An 18,248-nucleotide genomic window follows, 5' to 3' on the forward strand; every position below is an offset into this window, starting at 1 on the left:
TATCCTAAGAAGTTAAGGAGAAGAACTTTTCCCCTTGCTTTTGTAACAACCTTTTATGTACTTGAAACTCTTATCATTTCCCCTCTTAGTCTTCACTTCTAGAGACTTAACAAACCTAGTTTTTTCAGTCTTCCCTCATAGGTCATGTTTTCTGGACCATTAATCATTTTTGTTGCTCTTCTCTGGACTTTTTCTAATTTGTCCCCATCTTTCCTGAACAAGACACAGTACTTCAGTTGAGGCCATATCAGCATGGTATTGAGTGAAATAATTGCTTCTCATATCTTGCTTACAACACGCCTGTTAATAGATCCCAGAATGGTGTTCGGGTTTGGTTGCTTGTTTACAATGGTATACTGTTGTACCTACTGTTTTTGTACAGTGCCAGCTGCACATGCAAGTATGTACCTGGGGCAAAGGGGAATTGGGCGTAGCAGGTGGTGAGGAATGGGAAAGGGGCAGCTCTACTTTAGCATGGGCAATAGAGATAGCAGAGGAGGAAGGCTGGGAAGGGGCGGGCTATTCTGTGTATTGGGCGTCAGGAGAAGCAAAGGTTAATGTGGCCAATGTTTTATGTATCCTTCCTAATGATCTCTACATGGTAGTTGATCACAGGGAATGGCAAATAAAATAATTATTTTATCTGAAATCACTGATGAGGAGTCAATTAACTTGGAATTAAAAATTTAAGCTGCAGTGTGAGGAGATTCAGCTCTCTCCTTGTAGTCTAGTCAATATACAGATTAGACGTATTTCCCTTGAAGAGTTAAGCAATGGGATATCATCCCTGTCAGCATGGGCAGTGCGTGAGCCGCTCCTTTGGGGGGCCAAGCCCCCAGCCCTGTCCCTTCTGCCTGAGGCCCCACCCCCTCTGCCCCTTCCTCTGTCCCTTCTGCACCCCTACCCTGTAGGAGCCCCGAGCCCCTCTCTTCTCCACGCAGCTGCTGGCCCCATTGCCCCAGCAGTCGGATGTACCCTCAGCCATCCCAAGCACTGGGCAGCGTGGCCTCACTGCCCGGGGGCCCCCAGCACTAGGCAGCCCCAGCGCCCCCAAGTCCTGGATGCAGGCTCTAAACCTAGCCCCAGCCCCAGCCCCAGCCCTGGCATGCTTCCCGGAAGGAGAAGCCTGACAGAGATGGGCGCGGGGGGTCAAGGGGAAAGCGGCAAGCAGGAGGGGGCTTTGGGGCGAAGCACAGGCAGCAGGGCCATGCTGGGTTGTTTGGGGAGGCTTAGCTTCCCCCAGGCTACAATATGCGCCACCCAGGCCTGAAAGCAATGTTTTTACAAGAGATTAATTAAAAAAAGAAAGAAAGAAACTTATTTTTCAAAAATACAATTATTCAAGCCACAAATGTTCAACATTTGGCATTATGAACAACAAAGCTTTGACACAAAATTATTCACACTGGGGATACATTGGGTTTAGACCTTACTGCATGGTTAGGGGGCAAATTATGGTAGGAGAGAACTGGGAATTATTACTATCTCCTATTTGCTTTTGCATTCAGAAATAAGTGGATATTTGTATCCTTCTGTAAAGGGTGGAAGAAGGTAAGAAGTGACAGTAAGTCAAAAACTTCATGTTGAAAAAGGACAGTGTTGGAATCAAGTTGTAGAATATATTGCAATACACACACCTGAAATGATTATATTGACTGTACCCAAACCTGCCCATGATTGGGCTAGTGTGAATTAGAACACTGTGGATGGAATCAGTGCTGTTCTTTGGCTCTCAAACTCTAACAGACCAGGTACAGACCTACAGTTCTGGACAGGGCAGGATTAATGCAGGGGCTTAAGAGGCTGCAGCCCTGGGCCTCGGGCTAAGGGGGGACACACAAAAATAAATCCATAATTATATACAATTCAGTGTCACCAATTCAGTGTCACCAACAAGTCAGTGTGACCTGGTTGACCCTGGAGCCTCTGCCAGTCGATTGCAATCTCTGGGCCACTAAAAGTCCAGTGGCTCAGCAGGGCTCAGGCAGGCTGCCTGCAAGACATGGCCCCATGCTGCTCCCGGAAGTGGCCAGTTGCTGGCACGTCTCTGCAGCCCCTGGGGGTGGGAAAGCTCTGTGCACTTCCCCCACTCCCAGCACCATCCCCGCAGCTCCGATTGGCCACGAACTGCCCCTGGTCAGAATCCTGTCCATCACCCAAACTCCCTAACATACCCTGCACCCCCTCCTGCACCCCAACCCCAACCTATGACCCAGGTTAGAATCCCTTCCTGCATCAAACTCCCTCCCAGATCCCACACCCTTCACCCTCTCCTACACCCCAACCCTCTGCCCGAGCCTGGAGCACCCTCCTGCATTCACACTCCCTCCCAGAAAGAAACTAATATAACAGCTGTTCCAAGGCAAGAACTAGGCTATTTTGAATTAACTTAACTATATTCTACATGTTTTAAGACAGAAATGTAACCACAGAACAGCTTTATGTTAATCCTGAGTGATTTCAAGAAAGTTCTATCTGTCATCTACACAGTCTTGACTTCCCTGGTCAATCCCCTCATCTACAGCCTGAGAAACAAAGAGGTCCAGGAAGCCCTGAGGAAAGCTTGCAGGAAATTCATGTTTGGACCATTCTAACCCGTCAATTTTCTTGGGTTAAAATAGATATATCATGGACTGGGGTAGGAAACTGAACCAAAGCCTGCTGTAGTCCCAGCTCATGTTTCCCTGAGTTTCATTTGTCTTCGAGTCATGCTTTTACAGGGTCATAGCTGCGGGAAAAAGTGGAGATGGAGAGAACTCTTAAAATCTGTGACCCCAGGCTTTTTAGGACCTATATAAGATGCTACTGGTGGGTACTACTGGGCTGGTGGGAGACTTGAACTTGTGGCTGTTCAAAGTTCAGAGAATGAGGGGAGATTGTGCTCAGTGAGAGGGTGCAGGTGAAATGGACTCAGCTGGAACACTGAGCATCTATTCCGGGTAGGGTGAGAGACTTCTAGATAGACACACACATCCCTGAAAATTCAGATGCCTCCATTCTAAAAATACCGGGTTGCAATGTCAGCATGTAACTCCAATGTTAGAAAATAGAATAATTAACTTTCTTTTCATAGAGTATATTTTATCCCCAGGCTTCATACTAAGGAAGAGAAAAGCCAAAGGAAACCCTCTGACCTGGGCCCCAGAACACAGGACACCAGCACATGCTTCTTATTTGCCCATTTTCAGCAACAATTTATGGCCAGTTGTTTCCAGATACTTAGGATCCGAATGGGATTTTTCAGAGCCTCTGGGCACCTGACCTGCCGGATGGGGCCCTGGGGGAGAATCAGGCAGGAGAACGCATCATCCCCAGGTTTGTGAGTTGTTCTGGGGCCTCGGCATCCAGATACATGGTGTGGGGCTCCACAGGGCACGGCCAGGGGCATCTATGGCCCATTTACTGCAAACACTTGGGTGCCTGCAGGGTTTGCCAACAGCCAAGCTGGGTTTGTGAATCCCAGAGGGCCGGAATAACTCAGTGTGCTCGTAGCAGGAAATCAACTATCGAGAGTCCCAGTCCACTGCCCTGTCTGCTCCACCATGTCCAATTGTATTTGACAATGGGACCAAAGGGTGTGAGGTGCCCAATTCCTAATCACTGTTGTCGGACCGCCCGTTATCTGTCCCTGACACAGGGTCTGCACAGGTCACTGCCCTCTCATCCCTGTGCTCGGTGCGTGGGCTGCTCAAAGAAAGGGTCCCAACGCCTCCTTCAGGTGGTTCTCCCATGTCTTTTTATTTACAGTGCTTATTACAGAGTTCCAATTCCCACAACACCAATCCCCACACTCACCTTTCTCTGGGTCTACCAGCCCTGAGGCTTTCTGCAGCCAGTAGAGACAGAGCTGCAGTTCCTCTGTCTTCCCCACTGGCTAACCTTTCCCCCAGTGAGTTCCCTGGGCTTATACCTCCTCCCAGCCCCCAGCCCAGCTGGCTCCACTCAGCTCAGCTGATTCTTCTGAGCCTGCCCTCGTTAGAGCCTGCAGCTGAGCTCTTTGCTGAGTGTCTGGGCCCCTGCACTTGGCCATTCTGCCGGGAAGCAGGGAGGAGCTACCCCTTTGGCAGGACATCCAAGGGGTTTCTACTTCAGCCCTGCCACAGTCCCCTTCATATCAAGTGTGTGGAATAAATGTGCAAGGCTTGTCTACACGTACAAGTTACACCACTTTAACTATATCTGCCTATCCTTGCCGGTAACAGGGCCGTGTGCCCTTTGGCTGGAAAGCCGGGAGCCAAGCCAGCCCGGGGAAGAGAAGAGTCCCCAACTGAGGAGAATCAGGCCATTTCCAATAAAGGGCAGAAGGGGGATGGGGGAAGAGGCAAACTCAGGAGGCTGAAGTGGAAGTTCAGAGAGTGAATGAGGGAAAACCCTACGACAGGGGGAATTGCTCCAGTTAGGAAGAGCTGGGAGTGGCCTGCTAAGGCGTGCAGAACTCAGACTGGACAGGGGGAGTTTGGGGTGTAGGAACTGGAGGGAAGGTGTCATCTGCATTTTAGTTTTGAATGTTAAGTTAATAAATGAATCCTAAATTGGGGGCTGTTGCTATTGGACTGGAAAAAAACCATGTGGAATTTATTTCGGGAAGGAAGAAGGGAAACTGAGATGAGGGGTCTGCATTCTGGCTGCCCTGAGGCCTCCAGTGGACGCCACGAGGTGGCCACTCATCTAATCTGACTGGATGCAACTACACTGATGTAAAGCTGCTTGTATCAGGATAGTTCATTCCGAAGCAGAAGAAGCTATACCAGTCCAAGGGACCTCAATATTGGTTTGCTGTGTCCGCGCTAGAGGTTGTACTGGTAGAACGATTTCCAAAATAAAGTCACTCCACTAACCCAAATAATGATCCTGGTGCAAAATCTGTGTGGAGACCTCGCATAAGTAAGTCCCAGTGAAACTACGTCAGAATGTTCGTGGCTTTGAAAAGAACTCCAGGAAACCAAGGAACCTGTCTGTCTTCTGCATTAAAATGGTATGCTGAGAATTTACGCTGATTTGCCAAGTCAAAAACAGCCGACTGACAGAAAGGGGCCTGACTGAATGATTCAGTTTACATACGTTGGGTGCATCTACTCTGCAGCCAGGAGTGTGAATGGCATCTCCTGTAGCCGCTCTAGCTGTACTGTAGGTAGTTCACTAAAAATAGAAACCGTGGTACCAGCTTCAGTGCCGGCTGCACAAGCAAGAATGTACCCGGGGCCAAGGGGCATTGGGGGCTGCAGAGATGGGAAAGGGGCAGTCGTACTGTATTATGGAGACTAAGGAGAGCAGAGGGTGAAGTTTGGTAAAGGCGTGGCCATGGTGTACAATGAGCATTAGGAGGAAGCCAATTTTTTCTGTATCCTTCCTATTGATCTCTACACAGCAGCTGATCACAGTGAATGGTAAATAGCCAGTAATAATGATTAAACCCCTGATTTCAGTTAAAAATATTCCTTAATTATGGAGTCAATCAACTTGGAATTTAACATGTAAGCCATGGTCTGAGAAGATTCTGGTCTGTCTCTATATTCTAGCCAGTTTCAGATTAGACATGCATCCTTCGAAGAGTTAAGCAATGGGATTTTATCCCTGTGTGCAATATTTTTTCCAGAGATTAATTAAAAAAAACCTCTTTTTCCAAAATACAGTTGTGTGAGCCATACATTTTTAATATTTGGGTATTATGAGACACAAAGCTTTGGTGACACAAAATTATTCACACTGGTGATAAATTGGATGAGACGATACTGCATGATTAGGAAGCAAATTATGCTAGGAGAGGACTGGGAATAACAATCCTCTAGGTTTTTTTGCATTCAGAAATAAGTGGATATTTGTGTTCTTCTGTAACTGATGGAACACGCGTTCTGGTGGTTATCATTCACTCCAATAGACCAACAAGGGGCCTATAGTTCTGGTACAAGATTCCCTAATATGTGCTAATGAAGATTGATAATTTTCTGATGGAAAGTTTTTGCCATCAGAAAATGCCAAATTGTCAAGATCAAAATGTTCCATGGGAAATTTCGGCAAAATTTTGTGTAGGGGGAGAAATTGTGTAAAATACTAAAAAATGAAATATAATATAAAAAGAAAACAGTAGAATAGAATTGAAAATAGAATAAATGACATAAAAAGAAATAAAACATTAAATAAAATCTCAAAATAAAATTTAAAATTAAAAGTGAGATTTGGAAAGAAAAGAAAAATTTGATTTTGTCGAATTTCCCATGAAATGTAAATTCAGGTCCTGAATAGCTCTAATAATGAGAAAAGCACCACCACATTTCTTACAAATTTCGTACAGAATTTATTCATCCCTAAGAGGGTAAATTTCCAGCGAAAATAATATTAAGGGATAGTTCTGTGATCAGTAATACTGTTTCTACCCCTGGGAGCTAACCACAGGGATTTTCAAACTTTGTTATTTTTGGCATAAGACCCTGGCTGGGTCTCTGTATGTAGTGAGCCCTACTGTGGAATAAGGAAACACGGTTAAAGAGAAGGACAGAAGTCTGTATGTAGTGCCGTGCCCACTCCTCTGTGCATAAGCCATGAGTGTCAGGGGAGGAAACTGGCTAAGAATGATTTTAGGTGTCAGTTCTGCCATACTAACTTGTTTCTCCCTCACACAGTATCTGCCCCAAACCTTCCCATCGAGCTCAGTTCTGGATTGACCTCTGGCACAATTTGGTCCAAAGTGTTGGTGCCAGGGACCTGGACCTGATGGGGTATCCTGCACTTGATCAATGTGAGCAGACTGGATCCTACACAGAACTGAGTGCTCCAGCTCCCAGGCAGCAAAGCATTTAAGAATATGCTTCATTGAAAACACCCACTGAGGTCACTACAGTTCAAGGTGTGTTAGTGGGTTGCTGGACTGGCATCTGGGGCTATCTGTTCATTATCTGTTCATTATCCCTGTTACTGCCAGGATATTGAATCCAGTGGACTAAAACAAGGGATTCATCTTTCTAACACTGATGGAAGAGGGGAGAGATTGGCGCTTTCAGGGTCACTGATGGTGAGTTATGCTGCACTGCACTTTAGTTATGCCAGTTACTTGTGATGGATTTTTAAGTTATCTCAAAAGCACTTACAGACAGATTTTTAAAGGTATTTAGCTGCCTACTGGATTTTTCCAAAGTATCCAGGCTCCTCAAACTCACTGATTTCAAAGGGTGTTCACAACTTCGATGGTTTTAAAAGTCCCACCCAGGACTGGATTCACAAAGGGTCTGTGATAATTGGTCTGCAAACTTACCCTCAGTGGGAACTCAACTGGGAGAAGTGAGGGAAAGTTCATAGAGTGTCATGGTGAACAAGAACAACAAATGGGGATGGAAAAAAATGCAAAGAAGAGACAAAAGACTGAATTAGTCCAAACAATTAGCCCTTTTGCTAGAACTCAAGGACGGTGTTACGGTTATGCCCGGTAAACGAGAACAGCCTGAGAGTGCAAGTCAATGAACCAAAACTGGTGTGTGTGAAATTCAAGCTAGTTGACGGACAAGATAGTGAGGGAATGGGCTATTGCCCCAGCACTCCCTTTGGGGTTCTCAGAGAAAGAGACTTTGGGAGGAAAGTTGGCCATCACCACGGTGGCTGACCAAAAGACAAGAGAAGAGGAAGGTGCGAACTTCACCAGCGTGGGCTCCCACCCCACCATCTCCTGGCACCCTGGACTTTTTTCCTAATGAAGAGGTGTGGGGTAAAGCTTCATTCCAATGCTACCATAACTCTGTGCTCCTTGAGCAATGACCCGACCCACCATAACCCACACACACTCACTCTGCCTTGGCAGCGTGCTCAGGCGCCAGGGCACAGGACAGCTCTAGGGCACAGATGGGACGTGGAGGAGGCGTATGAAATCACTAACTTATTCATTGCAGCAAGGAGACTGGAGCTTGGGTCTCCCAACTCCTACGCGAGTGCCCCAACCAGTGGGCTGGAGTGTAATTCTCAGTCTGTCTCTTTGGCCGAATGAATATCTAAGTATTTCACACACACCTTCAACAGGCCAGAGTGAGAGAGGCCTGGGGCAGAGACCATCTCTTTTTTTCTGTATTTGTACAGCACCAAGCATATTAGGGCCCTGGTCCTTGTCTTGGGCTTCAAATAATAAAGACTTTGTAGTTCTGAAGCTTTTCCTTCTCTGGTCCATTCCTTGACTGTCCGGAAGAAATTTGACTCTATTAACATACTGTCTACCTCAGAAACCTAAACAAAACATGATATTCACTTTTCCTTTCCTGAAATTTAATGTGCCCATTAGCAAAGTCTCAAGGGAAAATTCACCTGTAGTATTTGCAGGGTAAACAATGACTCAGGAGGGACATTTATTTTCTAGTGAGAGATACAAGGCAAAGCAAACCAAGGGTATCAGCACAACTATCCGAAGAAGTGAGGTTTTTACCTACGAAAGCTTATGCCCAAATAAATCTGTTAGTCTTTAAGGTGCCACCAGACTCCTTGTTGTTTTTGTAGATACAGACTAACACGGCTACCCCCTGATACTTAGCACAACTAGGGTGTCCAGCCAGAAACATGCAGATCTCATTACTGCTCTTCACTGCACTGTGTACCCACACAGACCCTACACGCCTCTGCCAGTAGTGTGCAGGGTAGATGTACCTTGAGACAACTAAAATAGGTGAAGGGGACGGCAGAACCAGGATCCTGCTCTCTGAAACGCCCAGTGGAGAGGTCACATTACAATTTCCAACATCTTCTATGTCAACCTTAAGGTAAATAAACCTTTCACACTCATCTTCTTTAAAAATAGATCATTCAGGACAGGGAAGAAAATGTCACTGTATCCATCACCTGCACAAAGACATCCTTTCCTTTTCGATAATGCCAAGTCTTTTCCCTGAGCCATGGACAGAATTAATGTGTTCATGTTGTATAGTGTTTTGTGATGGAAAACAGTCAGTGATAAGAATGAGAACATTACTGAGGACTTTCCATCTTCAGTACTGAGCAATGTTACCGATACTTTATCACACAACCATTCTGGGTTAGTACAGCTATGAGGGCAATGGGTCTTGGTCCATGAGTAGGTCTCCTAGGAGCCATTTCAATATTAATAATCAGTAATAATCTCCATCAAGAATTGAGTCATTATATTATATTATATTATATTATATTATATTATATTATATTATATTATATTATATTATATTGTGAGTGTTACTGTTGTGGACTCCACTGTCTTAAGGTCATGGATCACTGTGGGTCCTGGCTTGTATACAGCTCCAAGGGGGAGGGTAACCACAGCTCTGTCAGGAAATAAAAACTTGGGGGCTTGAGGTGATGAAGGCAAGTTACTGAGACTATGCAATTCCAGAGAAGTTGCACCCTCCTAGGGATGGTTTGTATGTACTGGTTCAGGCTGGCTTTTCCAGAGACTGGTGGCATGTCTACACTGCAAGAGATACCAGGGTACAAGTGCAACTACACCACTGTTGTGTAGACACTTACTCCAGTGACTGAACGGGTTTTCCTATCTCTGTAGTAAATCCTCCTCCCAGAGAAGTAATAGCTTGTGTGATGTTATCTCATTCAAATATGCCCATGTAGATCATTGTTGTTACCACTGTTATACAATTGTAACGAATCTTATACAAAGTGTGTCAAGTGATTTGTCAATAGGAAAGTTATGATTTGCTGAATATGATTGTGTTATTTGTATGCGTGTATCGTTTTTGTATCTGAAGTTATGCGTATTGGCCTCTTTCCTGCTCCAACCTCTGGACTACGATGAACTTGTGTTAATGGGCGCATTCTAACCTAGGAACTGAGGACATTCCAATGATCCAGAAGCTACCAGAGACTTAACAAGCCATCAGTTTATTGCATCACTGCTACAAGCCTGATCCAAAAACTTTGCATTTATTGAATGTATTTGATTCCTTTAACCAATGGTAGCTCTCACCTTTCTTCCTTTCTTTTCATCAATAAACCTTTAGATTGTAAATACTAAAGGATGGGCCACAGCATGCTTATTGGGTAAGATCTGAGTTATATATTGACTTGGGTGTGTGGCTGGTCATTTGGGATCAGAAGAATCCTTTTCTTTAATGAAATTGGTTTAAATAATCATTCATCAGTAAGTCTAGTTTTTTGATGGTGGTACAAGGACTGGAATGCCAAAAGAAACTGCTTTTCTGACTTTTTGTTAGCCAGTGTGGTGAGACAGAAGTTTACTTTTGTTGCTGGTTTGGTATATCCTATGGGGGAATAGCCACCAGTCTTGCGGTGTATCTGCCCTACTTCTCAGCAGTTCGTCCTGAATTTGACATTCTCAATTGTGACCCACTAAGGCACAGTTACGGTGGTGTAGTCAGCAGGATCCACAGAACGAAGTCAATTAAACTTTGGATCAGAACCCCATGCTATTGAAATTTGATATTGAGAGTTTTAAAGGTTAAAGGTCAGTGACCATGAGCCAGAAGGCATCAGCAGAAGCAATCAAACTGCAAGTCCTAAGAGAGAGCCTGTGTCTTGAACATGAACAAAGAATGGCATATATTCAATAGCAGGAACTAGAAGCTAAAGCAAAAGTGGACAGATTTAAGCTCTAACTCCAGAGAATAAAACAGCAAAAACTGTATCATCTTGGAAGTCCAGTTCATAACAATGTTGGTATGTTGTTTTATTATGACATGTTGTTTGATTATGAGATACGTTTACTCAAGGTAATATCATGAATCAGTCACACGAAACAAATGATCCTGAGCCTGTGTCTACTAAGGGCAATGACTTGCCTATGGAGGCTTTCTCCAAATGTTTGTCTGAGGAAAATAGCTGTTTGTCTGTGCAAAAAAGTGCTTTGTATGTGAATGACGTTTCTGAATGTCTGTCTAATATCTCAGAAGTGAATCTGGAATTAGATAAAACCCAGAGAGAACTCTTAATCAGGAACATGTTTCTCTAGAGCAGATTAAAGTTGATGGTCAGGTTAAAGCCCTAACTGAGGAAGAAAAGGGTAGCTATTTTATGGGTAATGGACTGTTGGCAAGTGAAGCTTGTGATAGTGAGCATGAACAAGGAAGAAATGATTTGCTTAAAGCAATTTATCTGTTGGGAGTGACAACTTGCCTGTTAAGAAAGCTGTCGCCCACTTTTCAACTGTATGTCTGAAATCAGCCATGGGTGCTGGGACAAAGGAAAGGATACCTCCAATTGTTTGTCTGTTAAGAATAGCAGTGTGTCTGCTGCAAAAGTGTGTGTGTGTGTGTGTAGCTCTTTGTCTGTGGAGCAGACAGAATGTGCTTCTCGGTTTATGCTACTTGAAAGTTGATCAGTTGTACCAGAGTTGGTTCTGGATTTAAGAAAACCCCTGAAAGGAAATGTTCCTAAGTTTGTGTTTGCTAGGGAGACTGGCATTGTAACTTGGTTGCATCAAGTTACTGTCATAGGAAATTCCCAGGGACCAGGTGATTATGGTGCTTCTATTTTGCCTGTTGCTAGTGTGTTGCTGAGTAAAGGTATGACAATTCTGTTTTACCAGGTTGATAGCATGACCAGGGCACAAGGAGACCATGAAGGTGATTTAACTGTGTTACCCACTGACAGTGTGGAAACTTGTAACAAGGAGGGAATGGTCACTGAGCCTGCGGGTGTTGAGCCTGGTAACCTGCATGTTGCCAGTGAGGAAAGCAGCAAAGGGAAAGAGAGTGCCTCTAACCTTTTAACTATGGAGTCTAGCTGCTTGAATAAAAGGGAATTGTGTGATAATCCTCCCAATGTGCCAGAGGTGATTCTGGAGTTAAGTGAAACCCGAAAAAGTCTGTTGTTGCTCAGGAAAATGGTCCTTCAGAGCAAGCCCTAGGTGAAGAGGGTAAGGGCAGAATTTCTGTGAAAGGTGGATTGTTGCTTAAAGAAGCTCCTAAGGAGAAGAATCCTCATGGTAGTTTTTGCAAGCAGGGGTGTGGAAGTGATTTGATAGTTTCAGTTCCTAACTGCCAGAGTCTTTCAGATGTGTATGGATCCACTGACCCAGCTTTAGAAAGATCCAGTGTGGATAACAAAGAAAGTTTTAGATGGAATGAAAACTGTAAGGGAATTTAAACAGCCCTATAAGCCAGTGGCTATGCTTGACCAGCTTGTTGGGAAGACAATGTTGTTGAGACATGAATGTCTGCATGTTGATTCTTTAAGTGAAGAGTTAGTGTCTCAGGTTCAAAGGGAAGGCTGGATTCCTGTCTATACATAGCAAAGCAGCCCTGTGGATAAACCCATAGATGCTTTGAATATGTCCTGTGATTTCTCAGTAAGCTCTAATGTCTTGTGGATGCCAAAATTGGTAGTTGAAAAGCAGAACTGTAGTTCAGACATGATGAGAGAAAATGGTTGTGTCTCTTTAAGGCGTGCTGTCCATGCAAACTACCTAGCTGTCAATTGAGGAACAAAGTTGCCCATATCTGCTAGCAATAAGAACATAGCCAGACAGACTATAGATTATGGCATATCAGAAATCTCAAATTTCAACCCTCTAAAAAGGGAAAAGAACCCATGAAAGGTCAAATGCCCTCATAGACTTTCCTCACTCATCTCTTAAATACTAAATCCTTAAGGATGTAGTTAAAGTAAAAGCCTATGTTAAGGAAAACCCTGAGATAAAGAAAAAGCTACAAGGGATTGAAAGGGATATTGAAGAAACTGACTAAATATGGTCTATATAAACAAAAAACTTGGCGTGACCAAGTGTTTGTAAATGTACAGTTGTGATTGATTAGATTTTAATATTAATGCTAATGTTAACTCTTGTGACTAGTTACGTTTGTGCTAATACCAAAATCTGTAAAAATGTACAATATCCATGAGCATTTCGAAAAACCCTTGAACATGTTGGGAGTGAGACATAAGAACTCACTATGTGCTATGAGCCTTTATGGTTATACTGTTTCATTTCAAGATAAAACACTTCACGTTAAAAGGCCTTGTATTACTGATGTTACAGTTAGTGCCTGTAACCGGTATGGATACTGTACACTGGAGAATAGACATTACACTCCTAATGTGCTGTATAAAAAAGGGAAACCGAGGCACACTACTATATTACTTTCATGGCTAAATGCCTAAAGTCCTACACTATGAAGAACATTAATATCTACATTGACATGATGTTAATTTTGTTCCAAACATTTGCCTGAGCTTGGATGGATAAAATAGCTATTTTCATTAGCTCATGGCAAGTTTGCATGAGATGTACATGAATTCTGCTGCAACAGCAAATCCAATCCACTATTGGTCTCAGGGCTGGCTCCAGGCACCAGCAAAGGAAGCAGGTGCTTGGGGCGGCCAATGGAAAGGGGCGGCACGTCCAGGTATTCAGCAGCAATTCTGCGGCGGGTCCCTCAGTCCCTCTCAGAGGGAAAGACCTGCTGCCGAATTGCCGCCAAAGAATGAAGCGGTGCGGTAGAGCTTGGGGTGGCAAAAAAGCTGGAGCCAGCCCTGATTGGTCTAACCAAGTTTTACATTGGGTTTATAAAGGGATTAAATAATATTATTACTTCCATAATGAACCTGACAAAGAAAAAGTCTCTTTTTTATCAAACATGATTTTGATAAAACATTTCTGTTATACACTGATACTTCTAATATTGGCTTCAAAGCTGTAGTAATACAGAACTAAGAATGGGAAGTTTCTATGATGCATTCAGCAGTGTCTGGGACACCCCTTCCAGCATCAATTTTGCGTAGTGGTGTGATGTTATCTAATTAAAATATGACTGTCAAGGCTCCTTCCCCAGTCTGAACTTTAGGGTACAGATGTGGGGGCCTGCATGAAAACTTCTAAGCTTAACTGCCAGCTTAGATCTGGTCCGCTGTCACCACTCCCAATGGGCTAACTCCCTTCCCTGGGTAGCCTTGAGAGACTCTTCCACCAACTCCCTGGTGAACACAGATCCAACCCCTTGGATCTTAAAACAAGGAGAAATTAACCATCCCCCCTCCTTTCTCCCACCAACTCCTGGTGGATCCAGATCCAATCCCCTTGGATCTAAAAACAAGGAAAAATCAATCAAGTTATTTAAAAAGGCTTTTAATTAAAGAAAAAGGTCAAAATCATCTCTGTAAAATCAGGATGGAAAATAACTTTACAGGGTAATCAAACTTAAAGAGCCCAGAGGAACCCCCTCTAGCCTGAAGTTCAAAGTTACAGCAAACAGAGGTAAACACCCTAGCAAAAGGTACATTTACAAGTTGAGAAAACAAAGATAAAACTAACACACCTAGCCTGGCTGTACTTACAAGTTTGAAATATGAGAGACTTGTTCAGAAAGATTTGGAGAGCATGGATTGATGTCTGGTCCCTCTTAGTCCCAAGAGCGAACTCCCCCCAAAACAAAGAGCACAAACAAAGGCCTTCCCCCCACCAAGATTTGAAAGTATCTTGTCCCCTTACTGGTCCTTTGGGTCAGGTGTCTGCCAGGTTACCTGAGCTTCTTAACCCTTTACAGGTAAAAGGATTTTGGAGTCTCTGGCCGGGAGGGATTTTATAGTATTGTACACAGGAGGGCTGTTACCCTTCCCTTTATAGTTATGACAATGACCATGTAGATCATTGTTGCTACCATTATTATACAATGTGTGTCATGTAAGGTGTCAATAGGAAAGTTATGATTTGCTGAATATGATTGTGTTGTTTGTGTGCATGTATCATTTTTGTATCTGAAGTTATGAGTATTGGCCTCTTTCCTGCTCCAACCTCTGGACTACGATGAACTTATATTAATGGGAGCATTCTAACCTAGGAACTGAGGACATTCCAATGATTCGGAAGCTACCAGAGACTTAACAAGCCAGCAGATTAGCCCATCAATGCTACAATTCTGATCCAAAAACTTTGCATTTATCGTATGCATTTGATTCCTAAAGAATACTTGATTATTCGGTAAGATCTGAATTACATATTGACCTAGGTGTGTGACTGGCCCTTTGGGATCAGAAGAACCCTTTTGTTTGATGAAAATGGTTTAAATAGCCCCTCCTCATTAAGTCTAGTGTGGTGGTACAAGGCGTAAAATGCCTGAGGAGACTGTTTTTTTGATTTCTTATTAGCCAGTGTGGTGAGAGAGAAGTTTATTTTGTTATAGTTTGGTATATCTTATGGGAGAAGAACCCCCAATTTTGGGGTGTGTCTGCCCTATTTCTCAGCAGTTTGTCTTTCATTTGGTATTCTCAGTTGTGACCCATGGAGGCACGGTGACACTCGGTCAACAGAAGAATTGTATCCTTAACCTAGTGGTATCTACTGTGTGTGGGTGGGAAGTCACATAAGGTGTAAAATTGTCCTCAGACCTAGGCAATGTAGCTAAGTTGATCTAAGCGTTAAGCATAGACCGGCCCCAGCAAACACAGAAATGAACAGGATCTCTGTCCAAGACCGGGGGACAAGGAAGGCTTGGCCCAACTCGGGCCCATAAGGCTGCTGGGTGACTAGAGGTGTGTTTGATGTTAGTTTTAAATCTGTTTGTTGTCTTTTAATGATCTTTTCCTTGATAATCTTTTCACCTTGAAAATAAATGTGCTGTGGGATAACTCGGAAATGTTGGCAATACCTGTTCGTAGCCCTTGGAGGGAAAGCAATGCAGTGGTGCTGGGCGTTAGGTAGATTGGCTTGCTGGGGACCTCCCTGTGCAAGGCCGGTGATCTGTGCAGTCTTAAAAGCCCCTGCCCAGAGACAATTGATGGCTGGAGACCTGACTGGGAACTCCCAGAGTAGACCATCGAGGGGTAAAACAGGTGCCGTTACCCTGAAATCATGACAATAATTCCCCTAATTCTACACATTGTTCCATTGTTTTCCTAACAATGCCTATTTTATTATTGTTGTTTGATTATTAAGAGAGAAATTGATAACGTTCTAGAAGTCCTGGGGAAAATGAGCCACACAGAGGACTGAGCAGCGGTAAAAATAAATCTTATCAAACACATGCCATTATTGTCAGTGGAATTATACAGTGGCTGAAAATATCCGATTGCTTTCGCTACTGGCATTACCTTGTGGCTGGCTGTGTGGCTCAGTTTCCAAAAACAGTGGGATTCAGTAACAGAGAGCAAAGCCATGAGCTGTGGACCGGGGTGTTGGATAAAATAGCATTAAAACAGTACAATCAGAGAGTGGGGGGAAGCCAATTTGGGGAGCTAGCTCATTGGGTTGTTGGTCCTGTGCGAGTTCATATCCCCCTTTACCCAGAACGTGAAGTTAATCGCGTTGGCAGACAACACCAGCGGGGAGCGGAAGCAAGCTCACAGCAGGACTGAGGAACCAGTCAATTGCAGACAGGAACAAAACAAGATTCAATTGGCGAGTGTCCCTGTGGGAAAGGAACCAAAACACCAACGTGGTTGTGATGCTGGCAAAGGAAATTGTAAGGAGAGTGAAGTGTAAATTTGGCATCAGTTTGTGATGCAACAGCTTAGTGATGTGTCTCTCTCCCTCTCTCACTGCAGAGGTCCATGATGAATGTCAAAAAAAGGGGAAAAGAATAAAAGCAGGAAAGGGCTGGACCTTGTCTGATGGAGACTAACATAACCTGCTTTGATATCATGTTGATCACTGTCCCCACTCTTGGCTGAGACACTAGAGCCTGTTAGCTAGCTGTTAGCTGAACCAATATTTTGTTTGCAATGCAAGAAGTCACAGTCCACCCTGGTGAGCCATGGACCACTTGTCGAAGTTACAAAAGACTAATACAAAATGGCTTTGCCAGTTTTCACATCAATATACACAGTGGTGTGTGTGGTTTTCTCCCTGCATCGATCTCTTCACTGACCGGAAGGAGGGATAATGGAATCTCAAAGATCTAAATAGGAAATTTGCCTCCAGAGTCTTGATTCGTCACTGACCCCACAGGATGAGGGGGTCTTATGGAATATTTATGAAAGTAAATTGATGCTAAAGCATGTTAAAAATGTACCCTCTTCAGATTCCATTGTAAATTTTGTTTCTTTCCCTTAGTTGGACTGCATGGCGAACCCAGAGCAAGTGAATCAAACGGTTCTCACAGAATTCATCCTACAAGGATTTGGGAATCTCCCTGAGATACAAACTCTTCTCTTCCTGCTGTTTCTCATCATCTACATCGCAACCGTGGCCGGGAACGTCCTGATCTTTGCGCTAGTTGTGGCTGATCAGCACCTTCACACCCCCATGTATTTCTTCCTGGGGAACTTGTCCTGCCTCGAGACTTGCTGCTCCTCCACCATCCTGCCCAGGATGCTGGCTGGTCTCCTGACAGGGGACAGGACTATTTCATTTACTGGCTGCCTCACACAATATTATTTCTTTTGTTCTATAGTTGGTACAGAATGCCTTCTCCTGTTGGTGATGTCTTACGATCGGTATTTAGCGATATGTAAACCACTGCACTATGCAGCCCGTATGAGTGTCAGGGCCTGCCTCCAGCTTGCAGGTGGCTCTTGGATAGGTGGCATCATAGGTAGTGGCATATCAACATTGTCAATATCTCAGTTAACATTCTGTGGCCCCAGCCTTATTGACCATTTCTTTTGTGATCTCATCCCCCTTCTAAAACTCTCCTGCAATGACCCACACCTGATGGAAACATTGGCTGTTGCACTCATGTTGCTTTTCTCATTCGTCCCGTTCCTACTTATCTTGATGTCCTACATCTGTATCATTGCCACCATCCTGAGAATCCCGTCCACCACTGGGAGGCAAAAGGCCTTTTCCACCTGCTCCTCCCACCTCATTGTGGTGAGCATTTATTATGCAACTCTGCTGACTGTCTATATGTTCCCAACCACCGACATCCTGAGCGACTTCAAGAAAGTTCTGTCTGTCGCCTACACCGTCCTGACTCCCCTGGTCAATCCCCTCATCTACAGCCTGAGAAACAAAGAGGTCCAGGAGGCCCTGAGGAAAGCTTGCAGGAAATTCAAGTTTGGACCATGCTAACCGGACAATTTCCTTGGGTTAAAATAGATATAACTTGGGCTGGGGTAGAGCCTGAAGCAAAGCCTGCTGTAGTCCCCAGTCATGTTTCCCTGAGCTTCCCTGGGCTTCATGTCCTGCTCTTTCACAGTGTCTCTCAACCTTTCCAGACTACTGGACCCCTTTCAGGAGTCTGATTTGTCTTGTGTATCTCCAAGTTTCACCTCATTTTGAAGGTGAAACCATATAATTATGAAATAAATGAATTAGAATATAAAGATTTCAGTGTATAGTCTATACAGCAGAGTACACAAGTCATTGTATGAAATTTTAGTTTAGTCTTTGCTAATGC

General features: G+C 44.1%; 1 protein-coding gene across 1 annotated transcript; it reads left to right on the forward strand.

Annotated features, from left to right (window-relative positions):
- Positions 1-16,966: 16,966 nt before the first annotated feature.
- Positions 16,967-17,920, forward strand: LOC135975084 (olfactory receptor 10A7-like). The gene has a single exon (XM_065565128.1). The coding sequence runs from the start codon at positions 16,970-16,972 to the stop codon at positions 17,918-17,920; it is 951 nt and encodes a 316-aa protein (XP_065421200.1). The 5' UTR covers positions 16,967-16,969.
- Positions 17,921-18,248: the final 328 nt, after the last annotated feature.

Source organism: Chrysemys picta, chromosome 13, assembly GCF_011386835.1.
Source record: "Chrysemys picta bellii isolate R12L10 chromosome 13, ASM1138683v2, whole genome shotgun sequence".
NCBI lineage: Eukaryota > Metazoa > Chordata > Testudines > Emydidae > Chrysemys > Chrysemys picta.